Source organism: Populus nigra, chromosome 13, assembly GCF_951802175.1.
Source record: "Populus nigra chromosome 13, ddPopNigr1.1, whole genome shotgun sequence".
Lineage (NCBI taxonomy): Eukaryota > Viridiplantae > Streptophyta > Magnoliopsida > Malpighiales > Salicaceae > Populus > Populus nigra.
This window is the reverse complement of record NC_084864.1, coordinates 13,428,475-13,440,599: the sequence shown is the minus strand read 5'-3', so window position 1 is coordinate 13,440,599 and position 12,125 is coordinate 13,428,475. Positions and strand designations below refer to the sequence as shown.

Below are 12,125 nucleotides of genomic sequence, written 5' to 3'. Positions count from 1 at the left end.
TTTGCATTTTGGTCTTTATGTTATAGTTTTTTTTTATGATCACATTCTATAATATTGTGATTCCTTATATATATATATATATATATATATATATATATATATATAGTTTAACTTCTTAGAATGATTTTATATAACCTTTAGCGCTGAATATTTAAGAAAATAAATTAAGATTAAACTAAGTACTTACTGTGTGTTTGATATTTTAGTGTAAAGTATTTTTTGCTTGAATACATATTAAAATAATTTTATTTATTTATTTTTAACATAAGTACATCAAAATTATAAAACAAAATAATAAAAACAATAAATTTAATATTTTTTTCAAATAAAATATATTTTTAAAACATGTTAAAATACATACGTTAGTATATTCCCAAACATTTACTATTGTAACTTCACCAATCTGAACTAATCTAATAAGATGAAAGGATGTGCACTGGATTTGGAGTTTGATTTTATATGAACTTTTTTATCATTAAGTAATTATTTTAACTCTTTATTTTAAATTATTAAATAAATCCTCATAAATGATTTTATAGGAACTTAGAATCTTGGAACTTAGGATATGCACTGGTTTTTATTTATTTATTATGTTATTTTCAGCTATTATTTGAATAATTGATTTATTAATAAATCAATCAATTATTATTTTAGAAAAAATTGAATCGCAGATTAATAAAAGGACGTGGTTAAACATAACTTTAACAAACAAAACTTGGTTTGTTAAATTTCTACATGTCTACGTCAAATCTCTGGAGTAAACACATGTTGCCACGTCACTTTTGTATCCTTTCCATCGAATATGGTCATGGCAAGCAGTGACACATACTGCCATGTCACTTTTGAAACCTGTTCATATTAACTGTCTTTTGATATTACGAGGTAAAGTATTTTAAAAAAATATTTTTGTAATTAAAAATATATTATAATAATTTGTAATTTTCAATATTAATAAATTAAAAATATATAAAATTAATTTTTTTCATGAAAAAATATTTTTAAAATAAAAACTACAACAATACAACATGTTTGAAGAAACACTCATGTTTGGGTATAAATGTTCCACGTATACAACACGCACGTAAGAGGTAGCAATCCAGAATAGATGTAATTAAAAGACAACATGCATTTAAGATTTCTTTTTTCTTCTATCGACAACATACATTTATAAGATTCTTTAAATCTTATTAGTTGGCTGGTGATATGGCCAACGTGGTCATACTTTATTTTTTCTGTTCGAGCTGCCTGTAAAAATAATTGAGATAGGAGCAGCATTTCAAAGTTGAATTATAGAGATGTAGCACCTGCATATTTTAGATTGATTTTTTTTTCTAATCATTTTAGCCATTTGATTGAGATTAGTTTTCATAAAATGATTAAGAGGAATCAGAAAATGTGTCTGAGAATATAATAGTGGTTGCGGTTCAAACTAATATTTATTTAGAAATATATTAAAATAATATTTATTTATCATCAATTCATAGCCTAAACTAAGACATTGGAGGGGCATGAGAATTTACAAAGAAGGTGTGCATTCCGATTTGGTCAATCTCATCCCTTTTCTCTCGGGAGCCAACCTTTAGTTCCCTCTTTTCCCTTCGAGGCAAAAACTAGAAGTTCCTTGAGAATGCCTTCTCTTTCTTCCTTTAGGGGTGAAAAGAATCCTGACCGGAGTTCCTTTCGAATAAGAATTAGTGAGATCTTACGGATACCTTTCTCTTTCTACCCATTTTGCCCTTTCTTCATAGTAAGATGCTTGAGACTTTCTCCTTTCCTGGACCTTGTTAACCGGCTGACTTAGTCTGAAATTGAACTCTTAGTTTCAATAGGAAAGTTTCCGATCTCTCCCCCTCCCCTGCTGCTGGTGGTGCCAATCTAATTTTAAAATTATTTTTAATATCAACACATCAAAACAATCTGAAAATATTTAGAAAAATAATTTTAAACAAAAAAAATTAGGTGTGTTTGAGAGTATTATAGCAGTTGTAGTTTAAATTGATTTTTACTTATAAATGCATTAAAATAATATTTTTTATTTTTAAAAAATATTTTGATATCAACACAATTAAAAAAATCTAAAAATATTAAATAAAAATAATTTTTAAATTTTAAAAAAACACGATTAAAACCACAAAAATAATATTCCAAAGTTTGCAATCATTTGAGCCATTTGATTGTGGTTAGTTTCGTGAAATGATTTTATTTCGTGAAAAGACTCCGAACGTTGGCCAACCTGTCATGGGAATCTAGCAGATACAGGTATACATCCCCAATACTTCAATGATTGTACATCAATTCCAATACTTTTTGTCCGACCTTTTTGTTGCCCAATTGAGACGTCCGAAATTATGTGACATATACTCATCAACGATACAGATGGTTGTGTCCATTTGCCTAATTGCACGCACACCAAGTCTTTTTGTGTGGTTTTAGATCATGCCGCGTGACCATATGGATGGAAAAACGAGGGCCTCATTTTACATTATATCATCCAAAGTTGGATCAATATAGCAATAAAACATTTTGTGATCCATTATTATTGGATAAAAAAGTTATTTTGTTGATCCAACGTTAACACTATTAAAAAAACCATCACAATTTAATAATTTAAGTTGTTAGATGAGGTCTCAAGATATAATTTATATTATTTTCTAACACATCCCCTTCCTTAAATGAAAGTCTTTTAGGCTTGAAACTTGTACAGACCCACATTATCTTGTGTTTAATTTTTATTAAATAAATAGGGTATGGTGAGATTCGAACTCGTGACCGTTTGGTCATCAAGGTTTTGATACCATATCAAATAATCATCTTAATCTAATAGCTTAACATATTAGATGAGGTTTTAAAATATAATTTATATTATTCTCTAACAAATACTATAGCAGGCTCGATCATGTTTTTTCTAATATTTTTAATGAAAAAATGAATTTAAATGTGACAAAATTTGTTCAGAACAAAAACTTGCAAATCATTATGATTAGTAAAGCGAGAACATGATTTCAAATTATTCTCTATTTTCCTTTGTTTCAATCATTCGAGCTAATAATAAATCATACATCATTGAAACCTCACGTGTTTCCTTTTTTTTTTTTTTTGAATTACGACCGCACATTTTTTAAAGCCTACCAGTCAGCACAACAAGTCACGCTAATATGATAATTTGTCTACATCAATATGTCTCCCCTTCAATAGACAACTAAACTCAATATAACAATCAATTATGTCAAACTTCAATAGTCATATTAAAATTTATAATTATTTTTTATTTTTAAATATATTAAAATAATTTATTTTTAATATCAACATACTAAATATTAAAAAAACATAAAAAATAATTTTAAATAAAAAACTATTTTTTTAAAACATGGTGCCACCATAAAAACAACCACCGCGGTATTTCGGGCATATACTAAAGCTTGATACTTGAATATTTCAGCTCACTTTCAAGAAAATGTCTGATAAAGATTTTGCAAACGACCAGCCAAGTGCAAGATCCACAAATAGCGTCCTGCCTCTTTGATTTTTTTCCTTGTCAATGTGATTTCTCTTCGGTTCGAGCAATGCAGAAGATCTGTGCTATTGGTTGCATATGCTTGTATGAGTAGTTAGTTTGATGCAGAAAGAAATAAAAGGTATAACCTATCAAGCAATTATTGCTAAATTGTACCAGAAAAGCGCCATTATCATTACGTTTTTGGCAAGTTTGAAAAACAAAAATATGGTTTTTTATCGTTCTGTGCTTCAATGATAATTAGTCTCTTTCTTCTTGCTTTATAAAGAGGGGGACTTGCAGAAAGAGATAAACGACAAACAATGGGGGCGTCCTCCAGCCGCAATAGAAAAACTGGTGAAAGTAAAATTTCCATGAAAAATAATTAAGAAGATTATAGTCACTGATAGGAGTGATAATTATTTGTTTAGTTTGGTTTTTATGAGAAAAAATAATTAAACTGAATTTTTTGAAAAATAAAAAATCAAAATAGGTTCAAACCATTCGGTTTCGGTTCGGTTATTTTAGAACAAAAACCGGTTTTTTTGATATGGTTCTGTTTTTCTGGTTTGCCTCTGTTTTTTCCGGTTTGGGTTCAGTTCGATTTTTTCAATTTCAGACTTATAAAACCGAAACCAAACCATTTTTTGTTCTAAAAAATTAAATCCTCCATGACAATCAATTTTTTTTCTTTTAATTTTAATATCTTTAGGCTTTGGAGCCTAAAAATATTTTGTACCCAATCAACTTTTTAGACCTCCTTTTCAAGGCTTTATTGCTACTATGTTATTCTACAACTTTTTAGAATATGTTTGATATGATTTATAAGAAGTAATTTTTGAGTTTGAGTTATAATTCAAAAATTATTTTTTTATAAATAATTTATAATAAATTAAGTTAAAGTAACAAAGTAATTTTGATAAAAATGATTCAAAAATACTTTTTTAAGGAAATTAGTATAAGAAAGAATACAATGTTAAAAGTAAAATATTTAACTTTTGATTCAATTAAAAAATTAATTTTTTTAATAACTTGATAAAAAAAAAATAACAATCGAAGCAAGCAAGAACAACAAAATCACTCAATACAATTTTTCAATTAGTATTTGATATTAAAATATAATATCACTCTTCCACATGCACTAAGATTTATGGATAATTAAAAAAAATATATTATTTAAAAAATATTACTCCGATCATTCTATAATTTAATTATTTTAACATTTATTCTTTGTGTTTTGAAAAATTACAATTTATATCAAAACTCATCAACTGTAATTTTTCAAAAAAACAAAGAGTAGAAATAAAAACAAATGGTCAGTTGATTTTTTCTATTTAGAATAACAAGTTATGTTTCCTGCATTGCATAGATTAAGGGACAAGAACCATCCTTCTGCAACATCACCTCTTGGTTGATGGTTGATGATGAGGTTTCGAAGAAATCCAACTAAAGAACGGATCATTAAATCAATGATTCCAACAACAGTGGTCCAATTGGAGATTGCATAGGGCCATATAGATCTCATTGGTCCAGCTGAGTTATTGAGTTGCTCTTGAAAATAAGCATGTGTTCGTAAGAGTCCAAGTCTGGCTTATCCTTGATCATTGGTTCGATTGAGCTAGGCCCTTGACAGGATTGCTTGAACTTGGAACTCATCGGTAAGTCGAGAACAGGCCATCTCTTAGGCGCCCCCTTCTCTCTCCACTCTTCTATCTGTTTTGTTTACAAAGAGAAGAGATGGATTGAAAGTTATGATCTCAGTGCAAAAAGTCGAAAAGAAAAAAGAAAAAACCTTAGCAGGCATGCTTCCACGTCTCCTAGAATAAAGTATGCGAAAAAAAATTCATTGCACTGTGTAAATTCATAGTGACAATAAGTCTGTGTGAATGGTAAAATTCTGAGCAGTTTTAGTTTTTTTTTTTTTTATGTTAATGACTCTAAAATTTGTTCTTCTTTTTATTTTGTATTTGTTGTTTTTACCTCTTGTTAAATTATGTAAATCTAGCAACCTGTCATACTTCAGAATTCCCTCCCTGCATTAGCCCAGAGGAAAAGGATTAGATCAAATCTAGTCTAATTTAACACTATATGCACATAGCATGTCTCCAATGGATTTATTCATGAACCATATGAGCTAGTACACTATGCAACCACTGAAGAACATTCACTAAATGCTTAGGAAATCCCTCATTTTCCCATGTGTTGCAAGAAAAATTCAGAATGGCACAAGCCGACATCTCGAGCAGAGTCAGATTAGCAAGTACAAAAGATGTAAATAGCAAAATTTGACATTCAATCACCATGAATAAAAAATGAACATCATCATAGAAACTTGTTTACGGCTGAACTATAGTGTTCTGAGCTTCAACTGTACACTATATAAAGCATACAGGTAGGCAATCTAAATGCCCCTTGAACCAGGAATATCAATCCACTCTAGCTGGAGTTCAACCTCGCCACTCTCAACATGTCGAAGTCTAAGAAACATGTTTTGAATCACTTTGCCATTAGCCCAGACAATGCAGCTCTCTTCAGCTAGGCAGTTTTCCCTGCTTGGTTGAATTTTTCTTATAATAGTTCCACTAGGGAGGTTATCCAATTGCATCCTTACGACTTCTATGAATTGTCTGATGTCGAATTCTGCATCTCCCATCTTATCATCTAAGCTGAACGTGTCTTTGTCATACACTTTCTGCAGTTACAATAAACGAAGCACTTTGTCACAAAGAATCCAACCAGCAGCAGCATGTAACATAGTTAAATGTACGTAAATCTTGTCCTGATTACAACAATGAAATGCATTTCATTCTGCTAATCGGATGCATGTTGATGACAAACTACGTTATCTGGTACCCTAAAATGCACCAACAATGAAATTCTTTTGTCTTGTTAAATAAATCCTCCTATAGCAACCTAAAAAATATTGTGCCAAAGCACAGAATGATTCAGCATGAAGAAAAACGTGAAACTTCAAACATGTTGACTTTATATTTGCATTAATATTGCAACAAGATTTTGCTTAAAAAGGTTCCCCGGCTGGGGAGTTTCAACCGGGCTTCCTATCTAGTCGCGTCTATGATAATGAGTGATTCTAAACAGTCAGGTATTAGTTTACTATAACTAGATGAGAATCTAACTTAAATAAATTACATGAATAGAATAACAGATATATTTATGAATTAATATGATAAGTTTAGTTTCAAGAGAAGATGTAGTAGCACCAAACCAAAATAAAATATCATAACTTTTAATTTAAATCTAAATGCAGAAGCAAAGAAGCCTAGTTGATGCCTGCTAGACACATTGAAAATTAAGCAACTTAAAACATTCAGTTCTTCGGATGAAAAAAAATACTATTATATATACTCACTATCAAGACTGGAAGATTTGGATCCACAACGGAAAGAGTTAAATCATCATTCCACTCAGGATTGATATTTTGCTTTATAACACGAGTCTTCAGTTTCTGTAAGAGAACACATTGATAAAAATCAATTCAAGAAAACAAAATCACAGAATATTCAAATTCTTGATGTTATGACAATTAAGGCTTCGCGAGCACAAGAGAAAAATTTACCCACATCAAAATACAAGAGACCAGCATAACCATTTTCTTTCCATTTCCAGTCTTTTAAATTCCTTCTTGGGTTAGACTTCGTGGGTCTGGAGACCCAAAAAAATATAGTTGGATGGATTTTAGCGTAGGACACTCACTCTCAACTCTCATCATTCAACAACAACTTAAGCAAGTAGCCAACAACTAGTGCCAAGAATAAAATAGACAAACAACCAAACATTTTGTTTGTTAATTGTCTTTCTATCTTGATGATGAAAGTCTGAAACATAAGTTTCTTATTGAAAGCAAGCCTTATATATCTTTAAAGGACAAGAGTAATTAAATAAGAAGAGCAACTTTTGAGATAATAAATTTCAAAGTGGGAAATCAATTTGATAGCTCCCGTAAAAGAAATTGATTAGGGTGAGTCTAACAACAAGAACCCTACCTGCTTGGAGAGAATTTATAACGGAAGATAGGATTACAAATCAGTATTAATTTTGAAGGTGTGAAAACAGGACTTAAAAACTAAGGTGAACAGAGTCCACGTCAAGAAGACTTTTTTTCATTTTTGGTTTTAACTGTTCCAAGACTAAGTTCCTTGCTGGTTGAGTTTTCGGATTCAGCAGAAGAAATTCTCTTTTTCTGCATCCCCTTGAATTTGAATTAGAGATGATAACAACAAGATCAATACCAGCCATCCAAGGGTAACAACAACAGGACCAGTTCATGAGTTTTAAATACTGATTAATCCTAATATCAATCGATAAACCAACAATTAATGCCATGACACCACCACCGCACGCAGGGGTAAACCGTAAAACAATTTGCACAGCAACACCTAAGTAACTCATAACATTAAAAATCACAGTAACCAAACTCCAAACCAATCCAAAAACAAGAAGCAAAACTGAACAGAAGCAAAAAGTCAAAATGATGCAAGAAATGAAACAAAGATACACAAGAACCAGTACAAGAGAACATATGTAATACCTGTTTGCCCATCTTGACCACAACATAAGGGTCACTGCTGCGGATATCTCTGATAGCAAGGTCGATCCCTCTGGTCACATGAATTCTAAGCAAACCTAACAAGTTCTCCATGACTAGAAAAAGATGAAACAAAAGAAACCAAGAAAACTGATTGGTTTCAGCAACAAAACAGAGGAGATACAAGAGTTGTTACGTCTAAAGTTCTTGTGATTTCTTGTTTTTGCAAGAGGGGGGAAGTGAAGTGGATGGTCTGAAATGACAATTGGTCTTGTATTTATTGATTTAGAATAATATAAATAATTTCACGTGATTTTATCTCATAGATTTTAAGTTATTGAGTTAAATTAGATTTTTAATATAGTAATATCAAAGTGTTGACCAAGTAATTATAACTTCAAATCTCATCATCCCAGTTTCCGCGTGAGAAGATTCTATGACATTTATCGTACGTGTCCAAAACATGAAGATCTTATTCTCAGAAGCTGCAATGCTATGTTAGATCATATTTCTTTCTGGGGTTTTAAGGTACAAAATGTGAAAAATTGTCAAATATTGTCATGGTCTTCGTCTACTTATTTAATATTATATTTCTTTGTGAGATCATCTATAGCTCAAGTTTTTATGTAAGATGATTTTTTTTTTTTTACATTTATCACGTCCAAAACATGAAGGTTTTATTCTCGGCAGCTGCAATGCTATCGCTATTTTAGACTCATTCGTTCAAATTTTCTCGTTTATCATGTCAAACTCTTAAATGATCTTCATGGAGAGGTTGACTTGGCCAATAAGGAGTTTTGGGGATTGGACCTTCCCATCCCCGTGTTCTTCAAGTTCTTAAACTTTTATATGGTCACTCATTCTAAAAATAGGGTTTACTTTGATGACAAAAAAATAAAAAAAAAACCTCATTCGAGATTTTAATTATATTTAATTTTTATCATTAATGTTTTATTGAAAGCCTATATATTTAACTATTAGTTTCTCATATGAAAATATTTTAATTTTAAATTATAATTCTTAGATATGATTCATCGGATCAATTTAAATTAATTTTTTTATATAAATTATTTAAAAAAACAAAATTGGTGTTGATCAAGTCTAATTTATATTTGGTTTGACGTTAATCTATCATGTTAATTGAATTTGATTGTACAATATCTTTGAACTCAATCCAAGCTTTAAAAAATAGATTCCGAGCTCAACTAACCCATGAATTTTATAACTATGTTTCCTTCTACGTGCAATTACAATGGGAATTTCGTTTGAAAACGTTATATTTTCTATAAGTGGGTTGTATTTTGTAGTTCTATCTATATAACCATATTGTTTTTGACAAAAAGAAAGGAAAAAATAATTTTTTTTTGTGACAGTGAGATTCGAATAATGAATTTTCACTATCTGCCAATGCGGTGTTAATGGCCGGACGACGATCATTGGAACATGGTGAGAATACCAAAGTCCAGATTTTTTTTATTTTTTTTTTAGAAGATAAACCAAAGTCCAGATTGTTAATTTAAAGCAATATGGCTAAATTTCATTGAGAGGAATCGGAAAAGAAAAACGAGTCAACATCGTAATGTGTATTTGAGAGGTTGTCTCGGTGAAGAAGGGAATTGAGAGCATTGAAAGTGACGAAGAATTTACCCCAAGAGGCAAAGACACTATATGCTAATCGAACAAAGTTTGAAGAGATCTTCGGATAGGGTCAGCTAGGATCGGAACTCTGCTGGCATGACCTTACCGAGCTGATATGTGAGATAGTGCGGTTAAATCTGACTCGTAGTTAAGAAAGACAAGTACTGGTAGAGAGAACCATATCTCAGTTCGTGTTAATTTATGTTCAACTCAGTAGTGATGATACACTTTCATAAAATAAAGCAAGAGACGAGAGATTTATTTAATATGAGTCTTTCGAAATGTTGCATGGTAAATATATAGAGACTAGGAAAGAAAGGCCTGCTGCTGAGAGTATGATTGATGACTTTCCTCGGTAGGGAAGTAGCTAGACCTAGATCGAAGTTGGATGGCCATTCACTAAAGAAAATGCCATTTCATCGGTTTTCATGTCTACTCGACAATTTTGTTGACAAAAAGCAGATGGATGGATGATCTCATTAGGAATTCATTGACATAATAGGGATCTAATTGAGATAAAAATAGGTTGAGAACCCAATCAATACTATCCTCAAAGGAGGAAGACTTCTCTCAAGTTTTTCCAGGTATTATCTTCTATGTTTTGATTTTATTTTTGGAGAAAAATATTGAGGCCATAAGCATATACGTACCTCGTGACAACGGATAAATCCTTCTCTAGTAAGAATTTCACCAGATGTAAATGTGTTTTAAGAGGGACAGGAACCCAGTTGATCCTCTAGAAAGTCAACAAAATCCTGCATTAATTTTCATGCTTGGTCAAGACGGACCATGCCATGATACAATAAAGAAATTAAGACCATATATTACGATTAATGCCCAATGAAAAGGGTATCTCGAAGATACAAGACAACAACACCTTAAAAAAATGTGGAGAAAGGAACAAAAACATCTGGTGAAAACAATTTAATGTAGCTGTTGGATTTGTGCACAAGTCTCTTTGACATTGTACATTATATCTTATCTCTTTATTTTATTTTTCACTCACCAACAGTGTCCTCTCCAGTCTCCGGTGACTTGTACTATGCTCGAACAGGGAGTGAATTACTAATTAAACTGAAATAATATGCAAACTATTCAACAATACTCCTTGTTATAGAGAAATAATTAAGACTGTTAGTGTACAAGAGGACTGATTAAATACCTCTACTCTCGAAACTCATTCTGTATCAATTCTATTTATTCATCATCTTGGATTAATTTTTCCGTTCTCTATCTATCTGTTTATGCTTCCCCAAATTACATTTTAAACCATGAGGCAATTTGTTTGTCACAATAGAGCATGATTTATGGTACTACATTATCACCAACAAATATGTTAATCAAATGCCATGGTAAGGTTGATGCAGGACCCAGGTGACCCGGCGTCTGGCCAAGTATGAAGAAAAAGAAAATCTAATCGGTGCTCCCCAAGACAAAGCATCTAAAATAGTGGTTTTATTTTAAGGGTAAAAAACAAATGACTATCGAGAATAAAAAGTAGTCATTGCCTCGCAAGCGTGGGGCAATTAAATATTTTTTTTTTTACTCAGTCTAATCTTATACATGCAAACATACTTCTCTTTCCTTGTTGGCTACCAACCCATATAAAAATTCATTGTATAAATATTAAAGTAAAGTTTTATTTTTTCAATATGAGATTGGAAACCTATTAATATATATATTGTATATTCATAAAAAAATAATGTTTTTTTAATATGAAATAAATTTTTTTTATTTAAATACTTTAATTTAAAGGAGAATATAATATCTTTCTAATTTGAAATAAAATATTTTTTAAATAATCTTTTAAATTTTAATTTTATTATTACAACACACACACACACATATATATATATATATATATAGAGAGAGAGAGGCTGCATTTACATAAATTATTTTTTAATTTTTATATTAAAATCTAATTTATTTTTTAAATTTTTCTAGATTACTCCAACTCGAGCCGTATAACCCAGAAATCAACACCTTAACGAGGACGACTTCCAACTGAGTTCAACAACTATACAAAAAGGGTTTCTTCAGGGAAGAAATATGAGAAATATATATGTATACCCAGTCGTTACATTTGGGTCTCCTTTGATTGACGTAGGCATGCAGCTCGTGTTGGTGGGAGCATCTGGTAACCAGCAAGTATGCAGACCAAGAATTGATGAACACCGTTTCTTTTACCTTTTCTTTTATGAAGATCTTTCCCTGAAAATTCCAGTGGACAAGGAATTCAGTGAGTTGAGACGGTGTTTGGCTTCCCTTTTTAATTGATTTTTTTTTAATTGTTTTGTTATGGTAATATTAAAAGTAAATCTTAAAAAATAAAAATATTTTTTTAATATATAATTTTTTTTTGGTAATGAACACCCACTAGTGAGAAAGTCACGTGCCTCTGGAGTGTACCTGTATTTAATGTATGTACTATTTATTTTATTGGTAGAT

The 12,125-nt window shown here is 30.8% G+C and overlaps 1 protein-coding gene across 2 annotated transcripts; it reads right to left on the bottom strand.

The window, feature by feature from the left end:
- Positions 1 to 5,656: 5,656 nt before the first annotated feature.
- Positions 5,657 to 8,304, bottom strand: LOC133671154 (protein C2-DOMAIN ABA-RELATED 4-like). 2 transcript variants are annotated; one of them, XM_062091809.1, is made up of 3 exons: positions 8,043 to 8,304; positions 6,864 to 6,959; positions 5,657 to 6,185 (listed from the first exon to the last, which is right to left on the bottom strand). In XM_062091809.1, exons 1-3 carry the CDS (start codon positions 8,151 to 8,153, stop codon positions 5,895 to 5,897), a joined length of 498 nt encoding a protein of 165 aa, XP_061947793.1. In that variant the 5' UTR covers positions 8,154 to 8,304; the 3' UTR covers positions 5,657 to 5,894. The 2 variants fall into 2 exon arrangements, with proteins under 2 accessions (XP_061947793.1, XP_061947794.1); XM_062091810.1 differs by lacking the exon at positions 8,043 to 8,304 and adding an exon at positions 7,071 to 7,995.
- Positions 8,305 to 12,125: the final 3,821 nt, after the last annotated feature.

What these genes read in the sequence shown, in the direction of transcription:
- LOC133671154 (XM_062091809.1), bottom strand. Translation starts at nt 8,153, where the DNA reads ATGGAGAACTTGTTAGGTTTGCTTAGAATTCATGTGACCAGAGGGATC. An exon ending in TGGTCAAGATGGGCAAACAG is followed by an intron (nt 6,960 to 8,042) that starts GTATTACATATG and finishes GTTCTCTTACAG; the next exon opens with AAACTGAAGACTCGTGTTAT. An exon ending in CAAATCTTCCAGTCTTGATA is followed by an intron (nt 6,186 to 6,863) that starts GTGAGTATATAT and finishes TTGTAACTGCAG; the next exon opens with AAAGTGTATGACAAAGACAC.